The 27,239-nt window shown below is 35.1% G+C and overlaps 8 protein-coding genes across 8 annotated transcripts; all 8 read right to left on the reverse strand.

The window, feature by feature from the left end:
* Window positions 1-466: 466 nt before the first annotated feature.
* LOC17889455 (MATH domain and coiled-coil domain-containing protein At2g42460) lies at window positions 467-1,795 on the reverse strand. The gene is given in 5 exon segments (XM_023785100.1): window positions 467-713; window positions 715-1,005; window positions 1,097-1,302; window positions 1,415-1,575; window positions 1,689-1,795. Coding segments are annotated over 5 exon segments (921 nt in total). The 3' UTR covers window positions 467-557.
* Window positions 1,796-2,429: 634 nt separating this feature from the next.
* Window positions 2,430-4,070, reverse strand: LOC17890239 (MATH domain and coiled-coil domain-containing protein At2g42465). The gene is made up of 4 exons (XM_023784655.1): window positions 3,883-4,070; window positions 3,601-3,761; window positions 3,232-3,497; window positions 2,430-3,152 (listed from the first exon to the last, which is right to left on the reverse strand). The coding sequence occupies exons 1-4, from the start codon at window positions 3,984-3,986 to the stop codon at window positions 2,430-2,432; spliced, it is 1,254 nt and encodes a 417-aa protein (XP_023640423.1). The 5' UTR covers window positions 3,987-4,070.
* A 1,388-nt stretch (window positions 4,071-5,458) lies between these two features.
* On the reverse strand, window positions 5,459-7,242 carry LOC111831112 (MATH domain and coiled-coil domain-containing protein At2g42480-like). Its single transcript, XM_023784656.1, has 5 exons — window positions 7,139-7,242; window positions 6,887-7,050; window positions 6,457-6,668; window positions 5,933-6,346; window positions 5,459-5,644 (listed from the first exon to the last, which is right to left on the reverse strand). The coding sequence occupies exons 1-5, from the start codon at window positions 7,240-7,242 to the stop codon at window positions 5,459-5,461; spliced, it is 1,080 nt and encodes a 359-aa protein (XP_023640424.1).
* Window positions 7,243-8,025: 783 nt separating this feature from the next.
* LOC111831113 (MATH domain and coiled-coil domain-containing protein At2g42480-like) lies at window positions 8,026-16,292 on the reverse strand. Its single transcript, XM_023784657.1, has 5 exons — window positions 16,189-16,292; window positions 15,927-16,105; window positions 15,563-15,783; window positions 15,104-15,439; window positions 8,026-8,451 (listed from the first exon to the last, which is right to left on the reverse strand). Exons 1-5 carry the CDS (start codon window positions 16,290-16,292, stop codon window positions 8,026-8,028), a joined length of 1,266 nt encoding a protein of 421 aa, XP_023640425.1.
* Window positions 10,714-12,159, reverse strand: LOC17889119 (MATH domain and coiled-coil domain-containing protein At2g42480). Its single transcript, XM_023783757.1, has 4 exons — window positions 12,059-12,159; window positions 11,765-11,960; window positions 11,463-11,657; window positions 10,714-11,346 (listed from the first exon to the last, which is right to left on the reverse strand). The coding sequence occupies exons 1-4, from the start codon at window positions 12,157-12,159 to the stop codon at window positions 10,819-10,821; spliced, it is 1,020 nt and encodes a 339-aa protein (XP_023639525.1). The 3' UTR covers window positions 10,714-10,818.
* Window positions 16,293-17,009: 717 nt separating the features above from the next.
* On the reverse strand, window positions 17,010-18,710 carry LOC17888094 (MATH domain and coiled-coil domain-containing protein At2g42480). Its single transcript, XM_023784686.1, has 4 exons — window positions 18,524-18,710; window positions 18,246-18,409; window positions 17,778-17,992; window positions 17,010-17,669 (listed from the first exon to the last, which is right to left on the reverse strand). Exons 1-4 carry the CDS (start codon window positions 18,634-18,636, stop codon window positions 17,142-17,144), a joined length of 1,020 nt encoding a protein of 339 aa, XP_023640454.1. The 5' UTR covers window positions 18,637-18,710; the 3' UTR covers window positions 17,010-17,141.
* A 412-nt stretch (window positions 18,711-19,122) lies between these two features.
* LOC111831126 (MATH domain and coiled-coil domain-containing protein At2g42465-like) lies at window positions 19,123-20,926 on the reverse strand. Its single transcript, XM_023784687.1, has 4 exons — window positions 20,676-20,926; window positions 20,371-20,534; window positions 19,782-19,996; window positions 19,123-19,618 (listed from the first exon to the last, which is right to left on the reverse strand). Exons 1-4 carry the CDS (start codon window positions 20,786-20,788, stop codon window positions 19,235-19,237), a joined length of 876 nt encoding a protein of 291 aa, XP_023640455.1. The 5' UTR covers window positions 20,789-20,926; the 3' UTR covers window positions 19,123-19,234.
* A 1,439-nt stretch (window positions 20,927-22,365) lies between these two features.
* LOC17889936 (copper methylamine oxidase) lies at window positions 22,366-26,937 on the reverse strand. Its single transcript, XM_006293662.2, has 12 exons — window positions 26,406-26,937; window positions 26,036-26,145; window positions 25,644-25,949; window positions 25,446-25,558; window positions 25,026-25,356; window positions 24,727-24,942; window positions 24,404-24,640; window positions 23,931-24,116; window positions 23,595-23,735; window positions 22,997-23,265; window positions 22,833-22,914; window positions 22,366-22,743 (listed from the first exon to the last, which is right to left on the reverse strand). Exons 1-12 carry the CDS (start codon window positions 26,593-26,595, stop codon window positions 22,609-22,611), a joined length of 2,316 nt encoding a protein of 771 aa, XP_006293724.1. The 5' UTR covers window positions 26,596-26,937; the 3' UTR covers window positions 22,366-22,608.
* Between the last annotated feature and the right edge of the window lie 302 nt (window positions 26,938-27,239).

Consider the following 27,239-nt stretch of genomic DNA (forward strand, 5'->3'; position numbering starts at 1 on the left):
TCTTCCTGTACAAGTTAAAAAAAACCTTTTTTCTCAGGGCTTGATTGAGGAACAGAGGATGTTCTCTGTTTGCTACAGAGTACAGGGGAGAATAAAAAAGCACGTTAAGAGAAACAAAGCGACAGGAAAATTAGAACTTTTAATAAATTATGCATGCTTTATAAAATAAAAACGCTCTTGTTGCAAGGAAAAGTGATGAAGACTAGATAGGCTAATAGAGGATAAAGAGACCAACATAGTAATGCCAAATTCCATTCTATTATTGACTCATCAAACTTGTTTTTGATGTCAAACAATGTCATTAAAACGACAACGGTTGATTAGCAGCAGCAGATCTAGCCTTCTCACTTTCCAATTGAACTAAGAGATTCAAATTCAGATTTTTGATGCGTTCATCCACTTCTTCTCTATTTTATGACTTACTCAAACACTCGTGACGCTAGGCACCTTAGAAAAACACATGAACGTAAATATATTCTAAAGGAAAACTTCTATAGGGGAGAATGTGAAGAAAGAAACGATGAACATGTGTCATTGTCTTCCAGTCTCTTCTTTTCTTAATCCCATTTCTTCCGTTGAGTCAAATAACTCTTATTGTCGTATCTAATTTTTGACCAGAGAAAATTAGGTTCAGTAGGAGACTTGGCTTTCTCCTTGTCCGGTTCAACTTCAAGATCCGAGATCTTCGACTCAAGATTCTTGACCTTTTTCTCAGAGTTCTTGGATCCGAGCCGCATCGGCATCAATTTTTTTCTTCCTCTCCAAGGAAACCTCATCAAGCTTTGACTTCAACCAGTCCAGCTTAAAGCCCGATTCCATTAGATCAATTAACTTGCTGTAAGCCTTAACTAGTTCAGTCTCTGAGAAGCTCTCTGGAGGCTGGTTTACTGTCTTGATTAGGCCGAGGAGAATCTTCATGTATGTTGTCCTCACCGCTCTGCCTTTTGGTTTGATATCAACCGCAAAGTTTGGGTACTTTGCGAAAATCTGGCTCACTGAAGTAACCTGCCAACAGCAAAATATATATCTACTGATGTTAACCAAATCCGAACTGAGATTGCATCTACCTAAATGCCTTGAGGGATTCTTAACTTACTTGAGAAGAAAGAACATTGAAACCTCTGAAATCTACCATCTCCTTGCTAGTTTCATCTCCTTGATGAACAACTTCAGTAACTTTAGTGTATACTTCAATGATTAGTGTGTTGTTCTCCAACAACTCTTTATCCTGTAACTTGTTAAGAGGCAAAGCTGCTCGAAAACCCCATCCAGGTATCTCAGCGTCAAAAAAGCCATCTCGTTCTGTAAAACAATCCAAAGATAAACTTCTCTGTTTCTTTTTCCTCTTTATGATTGAGATATTTATTTAGTATTGCCTCTTGAAAATTCAGACTTGGAAAATAAGTTATTTTACCAGATGTTCTGTGGACCTCTTTGCCTGATTGATTCAATATAATGAATTGCAAATTGGCTCGCCTTTTCCATCCAGGTTGCAATGATCTAGGGTTCGCAACGCACAAATACAAAGACAAGTAATCATCAAAGCCATCTCCCTTGGGACGAACTAGAACATACCTGAGAGAAAGAAATAAACCTAATCAAACCCTAGTTAGGGATACGTACAAGTTTAATTAGTTGTGGGATCTTAGAGTATAGAAAGCTAATGATCAGGTTCTTCTCACTTTTACCATTCGCAGCCGCCGCTTAAGAACACAGTAGACTCTATTGGAAATTTCCTTACGGTGAAGTTATCTATCTCCCATGTAAAAGTCTTGTGCAATTCCGTTCCATTCATCTTAAAGAGCTTTATTATTTTGCAAGGTTTGGTTCTTTCGGTGATGGACTAAATAAGACTTGTTTGGTTCTTGATCTAGGAAGGACATTCATACGTCAAATCGCGTTTATATATATAAGAAGCCAAGGAAAAACACTTTTATAATTCCAATTTCCTTTTTCCTAAAGGAATCAATATGTATCTAGGGGACTAGGGGTGTATTAAATTTTTCATGAATTTGTATTTGATTTTAAGTAAATTTAAGTAATTAGTTATGATTTAATTGTAAAAAATATCCAATCTAATTCCCATTTAAAACCATCAGATTTAGATCATTGTGTGTTTTTAACTAACAAAATCCTCTAAAATTCTTTAGAAGTTCAATGATATTTTATTTCTTTCCAGTAATCATTTATATATTAGAAGACTTTAAAAATATGATTGAATAACATATGTTTTGTGATAAAATATAAAATCATTTCAAATCCTTGATTTCAAGAGGCCAATGCGAATGGTAAACAGAACACCAACAATGTATAAACAGAGTAATGTGTCTGTTATAAATTTGATATACTAAACTTTACTCTTTCTTTTCTATTAGAAGATAGAAAAGCAAAACAGATAATGAAACTATAAATGAACATAGTAATGTCTTTCATTTTAATCTTTTGTAAACATTTGTCTTCTGCTGGATTCCTAGGCAGTTAGTATGTGAAAATAAATCATCATCATCATCATGTTCCCATGCAATAACATTACTAGTAGAATTTCCAGTCTTCTGATCCAGTTCAACTTTAAGATCAGACAAAGCCTCTTTCAATGACAAAACTGTAGCAGCAGCACTACAAGATTTGGTTTTCTCCTTGTCCAGTTCAAGTTTGAGATCAGAGTACGTCTCCTTCAACAACAAAAATTTATCAGTAGCAGTCACAGTTTTTGCCTTCTCCTTATCCAGTTCAATTTTGATATCAGACAATGTATCCTGCAATGACAAAACTGTAGCAGCATCACTAGTAGATTTTGCCTTCTCCTTTTCCAGTTCAGCTTTGAGATCTGACACAGTCAGCTCAAGATTCTTGACGTGTTCCTCAAGTTGTTGAATTCGACCTCCATCAGCATTTGCTTTCTTCCACTCCACGGTAACCTCCTCAAGTTTTGTCTTCAACCACTCCACTTTGAAACCTACTTCCGTCAGCTCGGTCAGTTCGCTATGAGCATTGCTTAGCTCAGTCTCTGACATATTCTCTGACGGCTTACCCATTGTCTCCATGACCCTAAGAAGGACATTCATGTATTCTGTCTTCACTACTTGGTTCTTTGATCTGATATCTACTGCTATATCTGGATGGTCTTCGAAAACCTTCCTTACTGAAGTAACCTGCCAAAGAAGAAGAAAAATTTAAAGTTTGAATCTTGTGTGGTTTTGGTTAATCAGAAAGATGAAACAAGCAACTTACCTGAGAAGAAAGAACCTGAAAACCATTGACATCCACAGTTTCCTTGTCTGTCTTATCTGGATACTCTAAGCAGCTCCTTAAGAGCTTATTAGTGAAAGAAGCTGGAAACATATGATATCCTTCAACAACTTCAGAAACTTTAATATAGATTTCAATGCTGAATCTGTCATTTTCCATAAAGATTTTGTCTACAAGCTTTCTTCGAGGCAACGTCTGTGGAAAACCCCAGCTTAGTGCGTCAGCGCAAAACCATTGATCACCTATTTCTGTTATAATACAAAAAAAAAAAACAGAAGGGTAAAATTGAAGGCTTCTTCATCTGCCACTTAAAGACAGACACAAAGAGAGAAGATAAGTTAAAAAACGTACCAGGTGTTCTATGGAGTTCTCTGCCTGATTGATTCAGCAAAACAAAGTAAAAATTAGCTTTCCTTTTCCAGTTAAGTCCAAGTGATTTAGGATCATCAGGGGACAGGAACAGAGACAAGTAATTATCATCACCATTGCCCTTGGGATAAACTTTTAATATCCTATAATTAAGGGAAAAAAAAAATAAGATTCGAGATTAAACTTCATAAGTGCTTATTAGCGATCTTTGAGAAAAACAATTCAGAGAAGGAAAATGAGAAAGCCAAAGAGTGACTCTTTTACCAATCGCAACCACCGCTTGGGAACGGAGGAGAGTTTATTGGACAAGTCTTTTGGGAGAAGTTTGTTACAGTCAAAGTTAAAGCCTTGCGGAAGTGCGTCCCCATCTGTTAATTTTTTAGGGTTTTGGTACTTGTTCGAGAAGGCAGAGGAAACTCTTTTTGATATTTGTTTGATCTATACTTTGAATCGTAGGCGAAGATCTATATCTAAGCACAAACGAATTTATCTGATTTGTGGAACATATGGGGAGACCTTAAAATTAAACATAAACATAAACATAAGATTTTTCAGTTTTTCAAACATAAAAAAAAACAAAAAGATAAGCCTTATCTACTAAAAAAAGGGAATTAAGGGAAAAAATGTTTAATCTCGCTGAAAAAAAAAAAAAAAAAGTTAAATCTTATTATATTTTCAATCATATATTTTATTTTTTTGGATGATATGTAATTTGGTAGTTTTGACATTCTCTTATTTGGATAAAAAAAAGATTTTGATGTACATTATTGCCATTAATGCACTTTAAAATCAAAAGTAAATGTTACGATTTTGTGTAGTTCCGTAAAAATCCCTAAAAGTAAAGAAAGAAATACAAAAAAAACTTCATCATAAACCATGGTGGAAAGATATGTTTGTAACTCACAAATCCTTAATTATATTTTGGTTACGCAGCGTAGCGTAAGGTCATTAACGATAAAAAAAAAAAACAAAATATATCACTCATATATAAAATTTGCAGGTTTATCTAGATTGAGGAGGATATGCAACAAACTAGCTACGTAGTATAAAAATCCTGATTGACCTAACTACACAAAATTCGGATCCTCACTTTTGCCTATGTTTTTTAATAATTAAAAACTTGCAATGCAAGTCACCTTACCAAATGTTGATTGTTTCTTACTTTCTGTAGATGTAAAAGCCTTTGCATTGTAAAACCATATCTTAATAGCAATATGGAATTAATGCTGAAAATTACTCACTAACACGAATTATATTAGGAGGTTATAACCATTAGGGTTCTTGCATAACACGATAGAGAAATCAAAATCAGAGAGACCAAAAACAGAGAAGCAAGAAATCGCAAGATATTGGTAACATCATCAATGGTGGAATGGGTAAGGTTCTGCATGCAGGTAGAGTTTGCTGGAGATAAGTCTTTTTGGTAGCTCTAGAATCTTAGATAGAGGAGATAGCGTCTGCATTTGAATATTTGATCCATCTTAATGAGAGCAAATTCCATGTTGCATGTTTTTAACTCTTTTCTTTTTTCTTCATAATTTTGCTTCCAGGGTAACTTTATGATCAGTTTGTTCTTCTCTATGAAACGACAGTTTTGGCAATGTCATTTAAACGAAAGATAAATGTAACTATGTAAGTGTGATCTTTTTCGTCAAATTAGATCATTATTTGTTCAACATGATAGAAGTCATAGAACATAATCTTTAATTAGAAATCCCATCTTAATTTACAAACAGTGAATAACCAGGTCTTTCTATTCGAAATTAGAATAAAACCAGAAAAATAAATAGAAGAAAAAAAATCGGAAAACTAATAAAACTTGATCTCTACATCAAGCATCCTAGTCGACCAACAAAAATCCATCGACAGACGATTTGGCCTTCTCCTTGTCCAGTTCAACTTTGAGGTCTGAAACCATCAGCTCAAGATTCTTCACCCTATCCTCTAGTAGTTGTTGGACCTTAAACCCATCAGCCTCTGATTTCTTCTTCTCCAAGGAAACTTCCTCAAGCTTTGACTTCAAGCTGTCCAGCGTCGAGCCATTTTCCATCATCTCAAGATTCCAAACCCTATCCTCTAGTAGTTGGACCTTAGATCCATCAGCGTCATATGAATTCTTCCTCTCCAAGTAAATTTCCTCAAGCTTCGTCTCCAAACTGTCCAGCCTTGAGCCATGTTCCATTATCTCAAGATTCCACACCCTATCCTCTAGTAGTTGGACCTTAGATCCATCAGCATCATATGAATTCTTCCTTTCTAAGGAAATTTCCTCAATAAATGACTTCAAACTGTCCAGCGTCGAGCCATTTTCCATCAGCTCAAGATTCTTGACTCGTTCCTCGAGTTGCTGGACCAGAGACCCATAAGCATCATATGAATTCTTCTTCTCCAAGGAAATTTCCTCGAGCTTCGACTTCAAAGAGTCCATCTGGGAGCCGGATTCCAACAGCTCAAGATTCTTGATGCGTTCCTCGAGGTGTTGGACCCGAGATGTATCATCAGCATCTTTCTTAGTCATCAAGGGAACTCTTGCAAGCTCATCATCTGCTTTCTTACTCTCCGAAGAAAATTCACCAAACTTTGACTTGAACCAGTTCTGCAGCTTTGCTTCCGCTACTAGCTCGCTAACCTTGCTGTAAGCATTTCTCAGCGCATTTAGCACTTTCTTTGGTTTGAATTCTTCTGCAACTTCTCGGGGCTCTTCTAATATCTTTCTCACTAATGCAACCTGCTAAGGAAAACGTGTTTTCGTTAATTACTCAAGACGCAAAACCTTATAAAAGCAAGTGATTCATTGATCAAAAACAGAAATAGAGACGGATCCAATTTTAAACTTGCCTGAGAAGCATAATCTTGGTGACCTACAAAATCCACAGTCTCCTTCTTCTTTGCATCTCCGCCTTCTCCGTCCACAGCATCAACAACTTTGATGTAGACTTCAATGATGAGTCTGTCCATCTCTAAATACCCTTCTTCCTGTAACTTGCTTAGAGGTAAGGTTGCGCAACCCCATGATAGATACTTAACGCCAAAATAGCATGTTTGTCCAACTGTGAAGAGACAAAAAAAACAAAAACACATGCTCATGTTTAAACAAGTTTAGTCCTATTGCCTGTTGCCAACAACATCCTACATATAAGTTCAGGAAGGCCTGAACAATTAACAAGAGTATTCCGATCCAAACCAATGCAAGTATAACTACCACATAGGCTACAATGACAATTCACCAAAAAGAAAAAGAAAAAATCATGCAAGGATATCTCACTACTTGGGGATCTGTAGAGCTCTTTGTCAGATTGATTCAGCAGAGAGAAGTAAAACATAGCCATCCTTTCCCCTCCACTTCCCAACGATTTAGAATCTGCAGCTAGGTATAAAGGCAAGTGATCACCACCAGAAAGATAATCTCCCTCCGGGTAAAGGTGGAGATACCTGAAAGAATATAAAACAAATATTAAACCATGTATTGTTTTAATAAAATCCTATTGCTACTTACAATCGAACTCATCAAGTTTTTTACCACTCGTATCCGCCACTCACGAATGTCTGAGACGATATCGCATCTTTCTTCTCCGAGAAGTTATCGATCTCAAACCTAAAACATGGCTTCTGATTCCACGACATAGCTGAACCGAAACGCTTTCGTAGATTTTTTTGATTGGTACTTCGACTAGCAAAGACGAATTTCTCAGAAACTTTAGTTGTTACTTTCAGGTATAGTCGTATAGAGGTCCTCTTTTATAGAAAAATTAAAAACCTTCTCCAAACCCTAACGTGAAAAGGAAAACTGATAAATAGATAAACTAAAATATATCCTAAACATTACTAAATTACACCGAGAATAATCATTCCAACAAAATAAATAAATAAATAAATAACTATTCCTTTCTTCATAATGTATACTAACGTCAATATCTCTTCTTTAAGTTTATTAATTAAAAAGTATAGCTAATGTATTAAATTTTAAATTTCATACAAATAAGGTTCTATGATATGAAAACGTATAAGAATCCTGAAATGGGTGGTGATAACCAAAATTTAAGGCAACTCACAATCAGATTGAGATTTCTTGCATAACACTGCAAACAAAATAAAATCAGAAAGATTCTGATTTTTAACAGGTGACCGAAAAACAGAGGAGGAAGTTCTCGAGTTGATGGTGCTACTTTTATAATCTGGATGGATGAGTTTAAGAGAATCAAAAAAGTCTATGCTTTGCTCATTAATTTAGGTATTGGATCAGAACACATGAACCTAAAATTGTATGATCAAACGAAAATGTTCAAAAGTGGTGCAGCTAAAACAAATACACCTTAATCATGTTTTTCAATTAAGCCAAAACTCTAAGACTTTAGAAATTAGAAATCAAATAAAACCGAAACAAAGGAAACACAGGTATTGTCTACTTCAAGCAATATCGTCAACCAACATGAATCCATCAGCACAAGATTTGGTCTTCTTCTTGTCCACTTCAACTTTGAGATCTAACACCATCATCTTAAGATTCTTGACGCTTTCCTCTACTTGTTGGACGCGAGACCCATCAGCATCTGCGTTTTTCGTCTCCATCAAAAATTTCTCAAGCTTTGTCTCCAAAGAGTCCAACTTGAAGCCCAATTCCATAAGCTCAAGATTTTTGACGCGATCCACGAACAGAGAACAATCAAGATCATATGATTTCTTCCTCTCCAAGGAAACCTCCTCAAGCTTTTTCATCAAACAATCCAGCTTGACATCCACTTTCATCTGCTCAAGCTTCTTAACACGTTCATCGAGTTGTTGGACATCAGCATCTGCTTTCTTCCTCTTCAAGTAAACTTCATCAAGCTTTGACTGCAACCAGTCCAGCTTGAAGCCTGCTTCCGTCAGCTCACTCAAGTCACTGTGAGCATTGCTTAGCTCTGAGTGATTCTTTGAAGGCTTTTCAAGTGTGACAATGAGGTTGAGAAGGACTTTCATGTATTCCATCCTCACCACTTGGTTCTTTAGTTTGAAATCTTTTGCAAAGTCTGGGTGCTCCGCGAATATCTTCCTCAATGTATTAGCCTACCAAGAGAAAGTATGTTTATCGTAATGATCAACATAAAGGAAGCAAACCCTAAGAAAGTAATTATCTATTCAAAAAAAATATATCCGTTTTAACCTGAGAAGCAAGAACTTTGAAACCGTTGATATCCACAGTGTCCACCTTCTCCGATGATACATCTCCTCCTTCTCCATCAAAAGCTTCTACATTTTGAATGTAGACTTCAAAAATGAGTTTGTCTTTTTCCAGAAACCCTTTTTCCTGAAACTTGCTAACAGGCAAGGTCTGTCGGAAACCCCAGCTCATGGCTTTTTCCTTAAACACTGTTTGCTTTTGAACTATATATGAAACATAAGATTAAAAAAAAAAAAAAAAGAGTTAACTGAATTAGTCACATGCTTATGTTTCAAGAGATTAGTTCCACAAATGTTTCAACCATAAATAGAGAAAGGAAAAAAAACAAAAAAACAGATTCAAACATGCATGGAAAGGATATAGCTTCATTACCAGATGATCTGTGGAGCTCGTTGTCGGAGTGATTCAACAGAAGGAAGTAATAATCAATCCTCCTTTCCCAACCCTTCCCCAATGATTTAGAATTTGAAACAGTCAAGAACAAAGCCAGATCATCAGAAAAACCATCTCCCTTCGGGTGAAGGGTGAGATGCCTGAAAAACAAATATTAAACCCTTAATTTTGATTAAACCCATTTAAATTGATGCTACGTACAACCAAATTCATCAACTTTTGGAGAACTCCTACGTACTTTTTTATATATCGAATACAAAAGACTGAAAGAGAATTTAATAACAGAGCTAATTAAATATATCCGATTCTTACCATTCACATCCACCACTCACGAATGTCTGAGACGATACCGCAACTTCCCGCTTCGAGAAGTTATTTATCTCGAACCTGAAACTCGGCTTATCACTCCACATATTTGACCCAAACGCTTCCTTAGATTTTGTCACTTCGTCCAATATACGAAAAACTCTTAGACGCTCTCTGTTTATAAAGGAGGGATAGAAAAAGAACCAAACAAAACTTCTAAAAACCCTAACTAGAACCAAACCAATCACTAGTACCAAAATATTAAATAAAAAATTTGTTATAATAATACAGTATTTGGTTTACCTATATAAGTTAATTTTGCTATAAATATTTTGTTATAATAAACTTCGCAAACCTCGATATGGTCAATTGGTCATTAGAGAATGAGAATGCATCAATTAATTTCAAACCTTCTTAAGCGAATGGTCCAGAAACAGAGGAAAGGTCTCAAGTTGATAGTGTTAGTTTTATAATATGGGCATTAAATTAAAAGACAAATATGTTCTTCTTATACGTGAGCTCAAGGAGAGTGCTCGCTAATTTTAGGATTGGATCGATAACACATTAACTCAAAAATATAATTCCAACGAAAACATCCAAAAATTAAGCAGGTCTTTCTACCAATCTCTAGCCTATTTTAGTATCATATCTATACGTCAATTAACCTAGTGGATCAACAAAAATTCATCAGCAGAAGATGTGGCCTCCTCCACATATTATATTCCAAGTCGAAAGGGATATTAAGAGAATCATATTATTCATTTATTACCATTAACCTCCTTCAAACCAGAAGACAGAAACTAAAGATACCTTGACAATGTCTTCAAAAGAGAGCCTCACAAGTCAAAAGACAATCCAAGGAGGCTTTTATGTTAAATGCTATAGACATACAAGCAACCTATCCTTTGGCTATGCAGCTTCTTCCTCTTGTCTGTACCAAAAGTAAAGCTGCTTTGCGCAGTTCAGACTCCAACAACAAAAGATTACATCCACAGATTTAACTTACACATTTGCCAGATGACTACTATGTGCGAGAGAGATTAATATGTACGATGTGATCAGAAAGGAGCTTAGTCTTTCCCCTCCTCACCACCATTTGCAGCCGCCGCAATTATATGAAATGGTATCATGCATCTTTGAGAAGTTATCGTTCTCATATGTTGAAAACTTTAGTGGGTTCAAGGAGAAATACATGTAATTTGCTTTGTTAACTTTAGGATTGGATCACACATTAACTCAAACTACGATACAACGAAATTAAGCATCCAAATGTGGTGGACATAAAGACAAAGAATAAATCAACATAAGGTCTTTCTAAAAAGACAAATCTCTTCACACTTTTAGTATAATATCTCTACAAAATCATCATCATAAGAAGAAGTTGTGTCATCATCATCAGAAAAAGATGAGGCCTCCTCCAGCTTAAGTTTGAGATCTGACACCACCATCTCAAGATCACTGATTCGTCCCTCCATTTCTTTGAACCGAGAACCATCAGCATAATCTGATTTCTCAAGCTTTGCCTTCAAATTATTCAGCAATGTTAACAGCTTCATCACATGATCATCCTTACAAGGTTCATCGAGTCCTTGGACTTGGGAATCAGCACCTGCTTTCTCCCTTTTCAAGGAAACCTCATCAAGCTTTGAGTACAACCAGTCGAGCTTGAAGCCTGCTTCGGCCAGCTCACTCAACTCGATGCGAACATTGCTTAGCTCAGTCTCTGAATGATTAAGTGAAGGATTATCAAGTGTCTCAACGAGGCTGAGAAGGACATTCATGTATTCTGTCCTGACAACTTGGTTCCTTGGTGTGAAATCATATGCGAGGTCTGGGTGCTCCGCGAATATCTTCCTTGCTAAAGTAGCCTATTAAAAGTATATTTATTATGTTAATCAGAAAAGGTATATATATACGCCAATAAGCAAACTTATAGGAATTAGTGATCAAACTATTATAAAAACAGATCCTTTTTGAGTTTTACCTGAGAAGCAAGAAGTTGAAACCCGTTGATATCCACGGTCTCCTTCTTCTCTGATACATGTCTTAATTCTCCATCAAAAGAATCTACCATGTGAATGTAGACTTCAGCAATGAGTTTGTCATTCTCAAGCAACCCTTGTTTCTGAAACTTGCGAAGAGGCAAGGTCTCTGCGAAACCCCAGCTCAGAGAATCTGCCTGAAATTGTATGTGCTCTTCAACTATGAAACATAAGCAGAAACGGAGCCTTTTATTGATTACCACAAATAATTCAAAGAATGAAAGCAAGAGTAGTATATATTAACGCATGGGAGGATATAGGTAAAATAATGACCAGCTGATCTGTAGAGCGCTTTGTGGGATTGATTCAAGAGAACGAAGTAAAAACTAGCAATCCTTTTCCATCCACTTCCCACTGGTTTAGAGTTAGTAGCGTACAGGTACAAAGACGAGTAATCAACGTAAAGACCATCTTCTCCCTTGGGAAGAAGGGAGATATACCTGCAGCAGAAATAATATATTAATTAATTAATTAGTGCTAGCTAGCCCTAGGTACTATCAAATTACTAATTAAAGTAGGATTTTCGTGTTTTTTATACCATTCGTATCCGCCACTCACGAATACGTTTGACATCACAGCAGCTTCCTTCCCCGAGAAGTTGTCTATCTCAAACCTGAAACATGCCTTTTCTTTCCACATCTTTCACCTTCAATGCTTCCCTTTGATTTCTTTTTTTTGTTTGTTTTTGTTTTTAATTCGAGCAAAAGACGGAACTCTCTGAAGCTTCGTTTTGGAAAAGCCCGCTCTATTTATACAGGAGGCCTAATTAAAGAAGACAAACACTTCTCTAAACCCTAACACAAAAACAAACCACGTGATATGTGCGGCTAAGCCGACATCTGTTAATGGGCTTTCTAGCCAGTAAGAGATCAACACGGGCCGGGTCATGTGTGTTACTATTAATATATTAAGCATGTCATATTGGAAGGATACTTTCATGGTTTACATAAATGAACATCTTATCTTTTTTTTTTTTTTTTTATAGTGACCATCTTGATGTTCCCACATACACAAAATCTTATGGCGCTCTTTATGCGAAATGATCTACACACTTCTCTAATGTCTCAACTCCTCTCTTTAAAAAAATGGAACCATATATAACATGATAGCACGCAAAATATGATTCAATGAAAACATCCAAAAGTGGTGCATATGTTTTATATCTATATATAATAGCAAACCCACTTTTTGTGTACTGCTGATGTCATCTTTTGAATCTAACGTTTCAGATTGTTTTTCATTTGATCTAAAGGTTATTGTTTAATCTCAATATATATAAAAGCAAAAAATATGTCTTTATAAAAGGATGTGTCTTTTAATTGTGTCTTTTTAAAAAGATGTGTCTTTTAATAAAAATACCCCTGTAATTTAATCTATGCAATGTTTCACAATCACACTCTTTCATTCCATATATAAATATTCTACATCTTGATTGTTTTGTTTTAATTTATTTACAAATTTATTTTCCTGAAACAATTGTTTCTTCAAATTTTGTTTTTCCAATCCTATTTGACTTTAAATTTGCTTAGCCATTATTATCTAAAGCTATTAATTGTTATTACCTTTTCGTGAATTCTCAAACCCACTTTATATGATTGCTGAGATCATCATTTTAATCTAATGGATGAGATTGTTCCCGTTATGTCATCTAACTGGTTATATTTGTTAATGATCCCAAAAGTTGCAAAGTTTTATACCCAACAATTGTGTTTATTCGTCGTACCCTAGCTTAAAATTTTTGCACCTGTTATTTTTTCACACCTCTTTGCTTGTATATATAGATTTCTGTGTATCTTGAAAATAAATTTTGTTTCTCTAAGTATTGTTTCTTTGAGTATTGTTTCACACCTCCGAGATTAAAAAATCTGAATATTCTTTTTTCGATTAATTAGTATTCATTGATTAACGATCTTCGTTTAAATATGACTGATTTATTTATTTATTTCCTTATTCAACCTTTGTTTGGTGTCGTTTTCCATCTTATACATGCATTGATCATATCTTCAATGTATTGATCTAGGTAATTAATTTTGACTATCAGCCTACTTATTACTTTTTCGTAAATTTCAATAGAATAATGATTTGAAATTTGCTTTATGTGAATACCTTTCATATATCTTGTTAACATTGTTCTCTTCTTGTCACTAAATCGATTTCTGTATTTGCAACAAAATTATTAATTGATTAATTTAACTTCAAAAAGGTATAAAACTCATATAAAATGTAGTAACATGGCCATAGATTTACACTCAAACATCATCTGATTTGTTTTGTTTCATCTTCCTCATTTTATTTTATATTTTGATAAGCCTTTAAACTTATAATTTCTACTCCCTTTTTTATTGTTTGATTAGTGACTTCACTAAATTTTTATTGTTTAATTATACTTCTAAATTTCTACAAGAATCAGTTACAAATCATTGTTTCAAATTGTTGTGTTTTATTTATTTATTTATTATTATTAATCATAGGTTGGTGTTTTGATACAACAATATTCGTTGGTATTTATAGTTGAATTCTATCTGTAGATACAATTGGATATGATTCTAATATATACTGTGATTTGTGAAATGTAATTTGAAGCAAGATCGCCCTTAAATTTATAGCTCATATTTTGATAAAACCATAAGATTGATATAACAGAAGCATACAAGAAGAAGAAGTTGCTTCATGTTGATCTTTGTCAAATGAAAAGTTGTGCCATATGTAGATGCCTCACCAAAACACCAAATATATGTTCTTTTAAATCTAATTGACAATAATTTGTCATTGTAAAACTTTTTTTTCTTAAATTGAAGCATATTCTTTCTCATTGATGTTTTTTTAGGTATTGCTTATGTTCCTATAATGTTATGTTGAATTTGGTTGAATATGTAGAGTTGTCTCATTAGTTTAATGGTACTAATGTTTCGTTGGTGATTGAAACATGTATTATGCTAGAAATAGTTGAGTTTTGTATCCAAAAAAATTCTTAGATTTTGTAAAAGGAAAAGGCATGAATCTTTGATATGATTTTAAGATCATTAGCTAGAAGTTCATTTTATAATTGCGTTGACAGCTTTGTTTTTTAAATAAAGCAAAAGAGGGGGCACGTTAACCGTAAAAAATGGTCATTCATAAATATTGAATTCTTTTGACTTTATATGATCATCAGTATTAAAATGCAGCGATACCATTAGAAAAATATGATTTGAAGGATAAAGATAAAATTGTAAAAAAGGTTTCTCAATCTTACAAATCTAATATATCATAATATAGAAAAGGTAAAAAATTTTTTTTGTAAATTAAATAAAAAAATAAACAATTAGAAAATTATAATCAATTTTCCACGCGAAAAAGTTATTTAACAATGTTAATTATTTTAAGTTTTTATTTCCCCGTGCGGCAACGCACGGGCTGACAGCCCTAGTATATATAAAAAAAGAGAGGATAAAACCATCATCACATAACTAAACGGGTCTTTCTATAAAAGCCAAATCTCTAGACTATTAGTATCATCATATCTCTACCTCAATCGATATAGTCGATCAGCAAAAAATCATTAGTAGAAGATTTGTCCTTTGTTCTCCTTGCCCAGTTCAACTTTGAGATCTAACACCATCTTCTCAAGACTCTTGATGCGTCCTTCCATTTCTTTGACCCGAGAACCATGAGCATCATCTGGTTTCTTCCTTTCCAAGGAAACCTTCTCAAGCTTTAACTTCAACCAGTCCAGCTTGAAGCCTTGTTCCATCAGCTCACTCAACTTGCTGCGAGCTGAGCGTATCTCAATGTTAGAGTGATTCTGTGAAGGCTTGCTAAGTGTCTCCACGAGGTTGAGAAGGACATTCATGTATTCCTTCTTCACGAATTGGTTCTTTGGTTTGAAATCTTTTGCAATCTCTGGGTGCTCCGCAAATATCTTCCTTGCTGAAGTAACCTGCCAAAGGAATATAGTATAACTATTATGCTACTCAGAAAAGGAATATATATGAATCTATACGCCAAGAAGCTCCATAAAAAAAGCTCACAAAAACAGTAGAAGAAATATTTGTAAGTTTACCTGATAAGGAAAAACCTGAAAACCATTGATATCCACAGTCTGCTTCTCTTTAACAACTCTGCCGTTTACATCAACAAGTTCAACGCCCCAAATATAGACATCAACGATGAGCCTGTCCTTCTCCAAAAGGCTTTTTTCATTAAGGTTTATATAAGGCAAGGTCTTTTTGTAACCCCAGGAAGGATACGTAGAGCAAAACTTGGTGCGTCTTGGTTGACCATCTGTCAAACGATGTTCAAAAGTAAAACAAGCAAAAGGGTAATTAAGTCAACTACTTCATATATCTATCATAGGCTAATGTATAGTTTCTGCATTCTTCAAGATCCAAAACATGAGTAAAAGTAACACAAGTAAAATTACTGACCAATACCAGGTTCTTTATGTGTTCTGTAGAGCACTTTGCCGGATTGATTTAACAGAAGGAAGTCATATCTAGCTTTCCTTATCCATCCAGTAGGTAATGATTGAGGATTTGCAAGGCTTAGGAACAAAGACGTGTGATCATTGCAACTACAATTTCCCTTGGGATAGAGTCTAAGATACCTGAAAAAAATATGTAAAACAAAGATTAATTGAAAAACATCTTTCTTCGATTAACTAAAGATCCGATTCTTTTGCCGTTTTACCATTCGCATCCGCCGCTTATGAATATAGGAGACAATATCACAGCTTCCTTCTCCGAGAAGTTATCTATTTTAAACCTGAAACTCCTCGGCACTTGATTCCCCATATGTGTGACTTCTTAGGTTTTGTTACTTGGAAGAATAAAAGAAGATATTATTTGAAACGTGTTTGTTTCTCTATTTATAGAGGAGGCAAAAAGTATAACTTTCAAAATCCTAAGAGAAAAAGGAAACCCTATAACTAACCGGCCATGGTGTAATTAATTAAACCATAAATAAATCACCCCCACTTCTTGATAATTTTAACTTACATATTTGCGATGAGGCTATCTTAATAAAAACAAATTAGTCAAGAAAAAGAGTTTATAATATAAAATTGATTATTAAGAAAGTAATAAGATATATGTACCGAATTCATAATTGTAGTATATATGTATCTCATAAATAATTAATAAGAGATATATGTTATGATCCAGCGTTAAAAAAAAAGATAAATGTCAAGAAAAAAAAGATTTGGAAATGATCCATATATTTATAATGTTTTTAAAATTTTCAATAAGTTTTTGTGGGTGTAACAATATATACAGTAGTTGTAAAAAGTTGGTCGGACACACGCGTGAGGCTAATCGAAGTGCCTAAATTTAGAGTCTAAACAAAATTTTATATTACTCTCTATTCACTGATATCAATCTCTACAGATCACCAAGTAATATATGAAACGGTATCTTCCGTATTTGAGAAATTATCCATCTCAAACATGAAAACATGGTACGCTCAATGAGAATAGTTTTGCTCGTGATTGGATCATCATATATAAGCACATATTAAACCCAAATATGACTAAACGAAAATATCCATAAGTTGCGCATATATATAAAAAAATAAAAATCATAAAACCATCAACATAAGCAGGTCTTTCCATAAAACCGAATCTCTAGTGTATTAAGATGTCCACGTTATTCAACCTGTTCCATCAGCACAAAATCATCAGAAAAAGATTCCGTCTCCTCCATGTCGTCCAGTTTAAATTTGAGTTCTGACACCACCATCTCAAGATTCTTGATGCGTCCCTCCATTTCTTTGGCTCGAGTACCATCAGCATCATCTGATTTCTTCCTCTCCAAGGAAACCTCCTCGAGCTTTGTCTTCAAAAGCTCCATCTTCAAGCCCAAGTTCATCAGCTCAAGATTCTTAACACGCTCATCGAGTTTTTGGACATCAGCATCTGCTTTCTTCCTCTGCAAGGAAACCTCATCAAGCTTTGACTGCAGCCAGTCCAGCTTGAAGCCTTGCTCCATCAGCTCACTCAGCTCCATGTGAGCATTGCTTAGCTCAGTCTCTGAGTGATTCTGTGAAGGCTTGTTAAGTGTCTCAATGAGGTTGAGAAGGACATTCATGTATTCCGTCTTCACCACTTGGTTCTTTGGTTTGAAATCATCTGCAAAGTCTGGGTGCTCTGTGAATATCTTTCTTGCTGAAGCAGCCTGCATGCCAAAGAAAATATATGTTTATGTAACTCAGAAATAAATCTGAACAAGCAACCACAAAAGGGCACAGAATCAAAAGAATAAACAGATTTTGTTTCAAGTTACCTGAGAAGCAAAAACCTGAAAACCGTTGATATCCAGAGTCTCCTTCTTCTCTGATACAACTCTGCCTTTTCCATCATCAGCTTCAACACTAGTAATGTAGACTTCAACGATGAGTTTATCCTTCTTCAAAAACCCTTTTTCATGAAGTTTATCAAGAGGCAAGGTCTTCCGGAAACCCCAGCCTGTAGCCTCAGCACTAAACCAACCATGGCTATCTGTGAACGGGAGGCAAAACAAAAAGAAAGGCATAAAAAAAGTTAACTTCTTCATCAATGATCATGCACTAGTTACGTTGCTTCCTCTTCAAGATTCAAACATTAGTTTAAGCGTATCAACAACAGCCTATAGTTCTAAATTGGTCACAAAACCCTAGAGTATATAACTCATCACACAAAAGCTTAATGAAAAGTTTAAAAGAAGAAAGATTCAAACAAACATGGATCATCGAAAGATATATAAAATCATTACTTGGTGATCTGTAGAGCTCTTTGCCGAATTGATTCAAAAGAACGAATTGAAAACAAGATTTCCTTTTCCATCCACTTCCCAATGATTTAGGGTTTGCGACGTGTAGGAACACAGACATGTGATCATCGCAAAGATCATCTCCCTTCGGATGAACGTACAGAAACCTGGAAGAATTTTAAACCAAAAGATTAAAAAAAAGATTAAACCTTTAACAGTAAAAAAAAATCTAATTAACAAAAAAAACACACTAGTTAAAGATCCGAGTCTGATCGCTTTACCATTCGTATCCGTAACTCAGGAATGACTGAGAAGCTATGGCAGCTTCCTTTTCAGAGAAGTTATTTATCTTAAAACTGAAACTCGAATTCCTCTGCACATTATTCTTCCCCATAGTTGATCCGAAAGAGTTTGTTAATTCGAGAGAGCAAAAGACTGAAATAATATCAAATACTTTGTTTGTTAACTTTCACAGGAGGAGGCACAAACTTATATATAAGAAAAACTTTCTTGGTTTTTGAGAATTTTTCTATTTTTTTTTTCTTAACCCTTTTTCTCTGAAAAGAAAAACTTCTCAAAGCCCTAAATTAAAAAGGAAACCAATTACCACACGCTTCTACAATTATGTAAAACCCTAATATTTTTATAAGGAAATAGCAAATTATAGTTTTTCTTTTTACTCTTCATTTAATATTTATTGCAAATCACGACATAGCAATTATAGTTTGTCCTTAATTATCATGACATAAACTACAATTAAAGAAAATTTTAATTATTCTTTTTTAAAAGTATAATAAATTTGGCAAAAGTTCATATAATAATGTAAATGTTTTACACATCTTTGTTTAAAAAATTATTATTATCATCTATAGATAATATGTATAACCCATATGAGATATTTTGTTATTATCTTAGTTTTATTAGGCCAATGGTATTATTATAACCCACTGATAAAGCATAATTAATATCTAGGATATTGTAGGATTTCTACGTCAATCAAATTGTTCCATCAACACAAAATCATCAGCAAAAGATTTGGCCTCCCTCAGGTCTTTTAGTTTTTGTTTGAGTTCTGTCAACAATTCTTGGACCCGAGATTTCTTCCCCTCCTCAATCTTCAACTCCAAACAGGCCAGCTTGAATTCAAAGCGCCTCATCTCAAGATTATTAACATCAGCATCTGCTTTCTTCCTCTGCAAGGAAAGCTCATCAAGCTTCGACTGCAACCAGTCCAGCTTGAAGCCTTGCTCCATCAGCTCACTCAACTCTATGTGAGCATTGTTTAGCTCAGTCTCTGAATGATTCTGCGAAGGCTTGTTCAGTGTCTCAATGAGTTTGAGAAGTACAGTCATGTATTCCGTCTTCACCACTTGGTTCTCTGGTTTGAAATCATCCTCAATATCTGGGTGTTCTGTGAATATCTTTCTTGCTGAAGCAGCCTGCATGCCAAGGAAATAGTTGTTTTATGTAACTCAGAAATAAATCTTAATTATAAGCAACCACAAAACGAAAAGAAGAAACAGATCCTTTTTAACTTACCTGAGAAGCAAGAACCTGAGAACCGTTAATATCTAGAGTCTCCTTCTTGTCTGATGCAAGTCTGCCTTTTCCATCAACAACTTCAACTTGGCTAATGTAGACTTCAACGATGAGTCTATCCTTCTCCAAAAACCCTTTTTCCTGAAGCTTTGTAAGAGGAAAGGTGTTTCGATAACCCTTGCCTGTAAATTTAGCATTATACCAAACCTGGCCAACTGTGAAACACAGAGACAAAGACAAAAACAGAAAAAGTCATCAATGATCAATCAGAGGCGGTTGTGTAATATACAAGCTGCCTCTTCAAGATTAAAACATGAGTTGGATCCAAACCAAGTCCACAAAAACCATTGGCCTTGATCAGTATAACTCATCACAAAAGCTAGATGAAATGTACGTGATCTATGTATTTTTACTAGTTCACCCGCCGCTACTACATATGTATATATGCTTAGACTAAGATACTCTTGGTTTCTCCCCCTATATTTGTGCTAAAATCTAGCATAGAGTACCGTTTGTAAACTCCAAAAGCGAATGAAAATTTGACAATAAAAAGAAAAGAAGAAAGTAAAGTTTCAAACAAGGATATTACTTGGTGATCTATAAAACTCTTTGTCGGATTGATTCAGCAGAACGAATTGAAACCTAGGTTTCCTTTTCCATCCACTTCCCAATGATTCAGGATTTGCAACGTACAGAAACAAACCCAATTGATCATCACAAAGACGATCTCCCTTCGGATGAACGGTGAGATACCTGTATTTTTTATTTTATTTTTTGGATTAGTGCTACGTAAAATCGAACTCATCAACTTTTGAGGAATTATTATTCTCGATTTTTTTTAAAAAAATATATAATTAAAAAACATGTTAAAGAACCGGTTCTTTCTCATTTTACCATTCGCATCCGTTACTCATGAATGCCTGAGACGATATCGCACCTTCCTTCTCTGAGAAGTTATCTATCTCAAACCTAAAACTCGAATTCCTCTGCACTTGGTTCTCCCCCATAGTTGATTCTTAGAGTTTGCTACTTTGACAACAACAGAACTGAAATAATCAAAAACTCTCTGTTTGTTACTTGCACAGGCTATATATATAAGAGCCAATCTTCTCAAAATCTCTAACTTAACAAAAAAAAAAGAAACCAATTAAAAGAAAATGAATGAAGGAAGAAAATCTCTTTCATAATCTATACTATATAAAAGATAATTAAATAATTAAATAAACCCCTAAACTTCTCAAAAACTTTAGCTAAAAAAAAAAAGGAAACCAATTAAAAGAAAATAAACAAGTAAACCTCTCTCTCTTAATTAGTAGATAAAAGAAAATTTAATAATTAAGTAAACCCCTAAGATTTTTTTATAAGGAGGTCATAATTATAGTTGTCCTATTTATTAATTATGACATAAATTACTAAAGTTTTATTTAGTTGTATATACTTTTTTGTCAACTTTAGTTATATATACTTAAAAACAAATTATAATAAATCTGGCAGAAGATAATATAATAAATTAATTTCAATTCTCTTAAGAATCTTTGGTAAGTCTGATATTTAAGTTATTACAGATAATTTCAAAATCATTAATTAATGCATTTATAGTTTTAGTCTAATAAAGCTATAGTAAAAACATTATATTAAGGGGGTGTTATTGGTTAGTGATTTATATAGAGTTTTAATGACTTCAAATGTTATGTAAAATCAGTTGTTATTCAATCAAGATTTTATTAGAAATTTATAAAGTCATTTAAAGTTTTGGGTTATTCAATTAAAACAAGAAAATCTTTGATTGTTAATGAATTAAATTATTATGTTATTGGTTTATGAGTTTAAACACTTCTCTTTACAAATTAAAGTCGTGGGAAGTATAATCAAAATATAGAGATTGTTTGAAAGACTTTACAAGACTATAGAAATCATGACAACAAGACTACAAAAAATCTCTATAAGGGGGTGTATTCAATCTAACATTTTAAGTGATTTATGGAAAACCAACAAATCCCATGTTATTGAATTATGAATTTTAAAAAATCTTTTGAAATCTATTGTTATTGAAGTAGTGATTTGAAAATCTAGTTTAAAATCCACGATTATTGGAAATGTTTTGAGGATTTGGTTTTTAAATTTTTAAAGGATTCTGCAGGATTTTGGAGGATTCTTTTAGTTATAAATTCAGAAATCCAAATCTCATGGTTTTAGGTGATATTTGAAAGAATTTTAAAATAAATCATATCAACTTACTTAAAGTCACCCAAAACCATCAAAATCATATAAAAACTTAATGAAACTCAAATCACACAAAATATAAGATTGAATACACCCCCTAATAATCTTTTAGATGATTTCATTTACATACAATCTATGATTTTATTTAAATTATCTAAATCCTTTATAAGTCACAAACCAATACCACCCCCTAAGACACTTCATTGAATATTGATGATATATGAAAACCCTACAACCCCATAAGTTCTTATAAAATTCTGAGTTAGTACAGTGGTGTGGAAGATAGTCGAATAATCCAATAACATTTGAGCTAAACAAAATTTTGTAGAATTACTCCTTTAAAAAACGTGATTCCAGATTATGAAACTTGAAAATGATATAACCATTCATCACCTAAATTTTTCTAAGACAAACTTAATTCTTATTTTTTAAACGACAATTTGAAAAAAAAATATCTTCCAATGATAAGTTTTTCAGTTTTGCAAACACACACCAAACAACAAAAGGTCCAAGTTCGAAATTGATACGAGCCAATTTCTCAAGAGAAACGGAGAAATAAAATCTGTCTTTAAGAGAAAAGGAGAAATGAAATTTGTCTTGTTCATCAGAGCTTTGAAAGTAAACCAGTCTGAATAGGTTTCGGTGCTACAACCTCTTTGACTTCACTGTCTTTTGTATCCAACTCGCATGGATTCGGTGGCACATCTACGGCCGGTGAGCAGTTGAAGAATCCATGTGGCTGTGTTTTACCAAAATATGTTAAGTAAATGTTTGTCTTTTCTTTATCAAAATCCTAAACTGAAAGTTACCAGACAAAGATCTGCTTACCATTAGAGTGAAACCAATATGTTCAACGGGCATAACCGGCCAATCTTCAAGTCTAGGAACATGTATGATCCCAAACACGTACCTGTGAAATGAAAATTCCACATTGACATAACAAAATTTTGGAAGTTTTAAGTGAATCATGTGAGTGAAAGAGAGATACATACCAAAGAACAACGTCTGATTCTTCCAAGGAGCGATTCTGTTTCACCCATGTGGAAAGACCTTCACCAGCACGTGGGTTTTGGTTTGGGAATTCACCTCCAGGAAACTTCTCTTCAGGGGCGTAACGGGTTACCCAGAGATTGTGCTTCAGAAAAGCAGCTCTTCTTAGAAATTTAGCCTCTGGTCGAGCTAATGGCAAACAATTTGAACCCGGCACAAGTTTGTATCCCGTTAACTGGCCTGTTCTGTTTACAGTCCTTGTGTTCCTTACCTGACAACACAAAACATTGAGTTGTGTTGAATATACATCTTGCATAAGTATATTATCTATACTTCAGCTACAAATCATATTCAATGCACTCTGAGATGAGTTTTTGGTAATGCAGCTCAAGTATATGACTATATAAGAAGGACATGAATGAAAGTTAGGAATGGTCAGGTGATCTCTTCTTTCACATTCACTCAAGGGCGAGGATGAATGAATTATAACTGGTGAAATGAGCATTGACAATATGACAATTTAAAAGTTCAACATTCAATAAAATAATGCATTCAGATGGTACGTAGTGGACAAGATCATGAAAGGTACGGATTGCTTACAATCCAATGGCGAGCAGAAAAAGGGTCACAGTCACGCATCGCCTCTGCCTCAGATCTAAGTAACTTCTCCTCCGCATAAAACGCATTGTTGTGAACATTGTTCTCACCAGGCTCGTCAACTCTAGCATTAACCTCAACTACCTACAGAGTACAGATAGAAGTGGATTAAGCTGACTATTGAGCTAATCACCTGACAACATGTATCTAATATTTACTTTCATGAATTATACTACAATAGGGACCTCTAAAATTCATATGCTACCAATCATTCGTAAAAACTGAGAAAATAATCCGCATATGTAAACAACAACAAGAAGAGCAGCAAAGTAAAAGTACCTGATTAAATGCTTCGCCAGGTTTACAGTCAACAGACATATCCATGCGAGCGATAAAGAAATGTTGATGGACTGGTGCATACAACCCAGGAGCAATAGTAGTACCGTACTTTCGAGTTTCTCCTGGCTGCAGCGCTCCTAAACTGAGGATACCAGTGAGTTTTACTTCAGCTTCGATTTTCCCATCCTACAGTAAGATATTCAAGAAATAAAATGATATTGGTCTTCAAATATCCAGAAAGATGAAACCAAAAAACAGCAAACAAATGTAACTCGGATTCAGCACTGTAAACTAATGTCCCCAAGTGAACAAATCACAAGCAAAGTATTAAGGCAATTGTTGTGAGCTGCCGTTCTAAACTCAGGATTTATCCACATGCAGAGACATATTTTTTTGTCTTCCCTATAGAAATTAAATGCAAATATGACTAATATCTGCTTTACTCTAGAAGTGAATAATCATGTATTCAATACCTGGTAGAAGTGCCAGTAAAACCCATACTCGTAGTTAGCAACAGTACATAGAAAAGAGACAGTTAGCCTCCTAGATCTTCGCACTTCGGCTAATCCTGTTCTCCAGTCCTGATGTTTCCACAAAATTCCATGGTCCTCTTCATGTAAGCAAACACAGTTCTCAATTGTTTCAACTCCTCCAGTGAAATTTGTGAAATGGGCGTCAAAGTACTTGATAGATCCCAGACAGTCACACCCCTATAAAACCGATTGTTAAACACAAACTGAGATCTGATTAGAGAGAGAAAAAAAAAAAAAAAAAAAAAAAAAAACAGGTTTCAAACCTTCTTAAGCGAATGTGCATTTTTTCCAAGACCATCCTCCCCTGCATCAAAAGCATTTTTCCTGTAATGTGGCTCATTTGGATCGCCATAAGGCACAACCATCTCCACAAAGCTTAGCCTGTGTGCAACAGGCCTTCGACCTCGACTGCCATCAACATATGCTACCGAATGTATGACTAAACCTTCTCTTGGAGTGAACCCAATTCGAAAGTTCCACTGTAAACAAAATGTTGAACCTATTTAGAAATAAGCTTAAGCATAATCACTTGGTTAAAATTAGACTATTTCTGGAATCCTACCTTCTGCCACTCGACAAAGTAACCTCTTACACGAAAACTAGGACCTTCAGGTTGAATAATCTGGAGAGGCTTCACATCACTTCTATCAACACCCCCTCTACTTTCACCTGGGGTATAATTCCTCAAAGGGTCAGGTGGGGGGAGTGGCACAAACTTACGGTCTTCAAACTCAATCACCACCATGTTTTGCATGTCTACAAGTACATAAATTCCCTCAACTGGACGAGCATAGCCATTTTCCATAGGAGAATCACTATCAGTCCGACAGTATATAAGGGGCTTTGCAAGCCGGCGACTAGGAGCATCAGCCTCACTGTGATAACCCACACACCTGCACAATACAATTGGAGGCAGGCTTAGGGAAATTGTTGTACACCTTAATTGACAACTCTCAAAGAAACAATGATGTTGTTAACATACCAGGGATCAACCATCACTAGATCCATGTCTTCAATACCTCTCCTCTTCATTGCCTCTATGAACGGGGGAAAGTCTTTGACAATCGCTTCACACTCAGCATATTCAGCCGCATCCTAAAATCACGAGAATCTAAACTGAGAGACTGACAACAACAGTAGCATCTAAATTTCACTTAGAGATCGAATTCCGTATACATACCATGGGTGGCTGAACATCAGGTATAATTTCTGAGGAAACAACTTTTCCCCTGTGATGGCCACCTCGAGTGACAGCATGAACTTCAGATAACTCCACAATCCATACACTTGTCACATTGGACTTTTGGTTGTAAACAACAAGTCTTGCTCGGCGTGGAGGGAGCTTCATGGGAATCACAGGTCCAGATTTGGTTCTTGGAAGTAGTGATGGCTGGAACGGTGGGAAAAAGTAAGCATCTGCAAGCGCCACAACATGTTTATCTGGTTCCACTGAAGCCACCTCAATGAAACGCATGCCATCCCTAACCTGCCAAAAGAAAATATCAAACGGTTTCAGTAAAGTTATCACCAAAAATCCTGCAAGATGAGAAAAGTTATATAAAGCTCGCGCACCTCAGGATTGGCACCAGCGGCGCGAACAGTCGCCACAGCAACTGATATTTCTGCTGCAGATAGAGGATCCAATGGGTGCTTGGTTTCAGTCCTTGGCATCACAGAAATTCCTGCATTGGTACAATGTGATCAAAATAGAAATCAGCTTCAAAGAAACCACGATCACAGTTAGATCTCAGTCTTAAGTGCAAGAAAGAAGTCATCAAATACTGATAGCAGCACACACCAACCAATTTCACAAAAAAAAAAGTAACTATCAACAACAAATTCCAGTGAACAAGAACTCAGGAAACTCAAACAAATAGCGATCTAAGATCAGAACAATGATCAAAGATTCAAGATCAAATCTAAAGGCAGAGCATAAGAATACCTTTGTTGGCAGGTTTCTTGGCAGTATCAGGAAGCGAATCGACAGGGCGGATTATGGACTCGAAAGCAACCTTAGAGGCTCGCAGATCCTCAGAAACGGTATCAGGCGCAGCGGAGAGGAGTTTGGGAGGCGGCGAAGAAGAGCCACCGTGGTGAGGACATGCCGTCGTCTTTTTCGAAGCTGAGGCCATTGAATAGGGTTCACAAGTTCTCCAAATCCACCAAAATCAGTTTCAACACAATCTACTGACATACAGCAAAACCTATCACAATCCGTCGCTTGATCTCCCCCCTTCTCTCCACTTGTAGAAGCTCCAAGAAGAAGATATCTCCGATGGCACAAAAACCCACAGGTACGACTAGTCTACTACTGTCTTGAGTTCAGCTGCGGCGCAAGAAGTTGAAATCGTCACCGGATCTTGAGTTCTCTGTGATCGTGTATCTCTCTCTCTCTCTCCGTTCCCGTGGTGGTGGAAATGATCATATACTCTCTCTCTCTCAACTGATTCAATTTTTTTAATTTGGTGTTTGGTTTTGATATGAGTCCAAGCAGAAGCGGCCAAAGCCTATTTGTGGCCTCTTCTACTTTAACATGTATCTTATATTTATAAAAGGTACTTTGTTATTTCCTTTTTTTTTTTTTTTTGGTCAAACTTTTTGTTATTTCTTTCTATAATAATATATATAGAAATCCAGCTTGGAAAAACGACGTGGCTGCACTATTGTTCATGAAGTTTCTCATATTGCAAATTTACTAATTGGTAAAATATTATACGTGTCGAATTTAATCTAAAAACTAGATAATTTTCTTGATAATTCTCTGTTTAAATTTTAC

The sequence above is a fragment of the Capsella rubella genome, unplaced genomic scaffold (genome assembly GCF_000375325.1).
Source record: "Capsella rubella cultivar Monte Gargano unplaced genomic scaffold, Caprub1_0 scaffold_4, whole genome shotgun sequence".
In the NCBI taxonomy this organism is placed as follows: domain Eukaryota; kingdom Viridiplantae; phylum Streptophyta; class Magnoliopsida; order Brassicales; family Brassicaceae; genus Capsella; species Capsella rubella.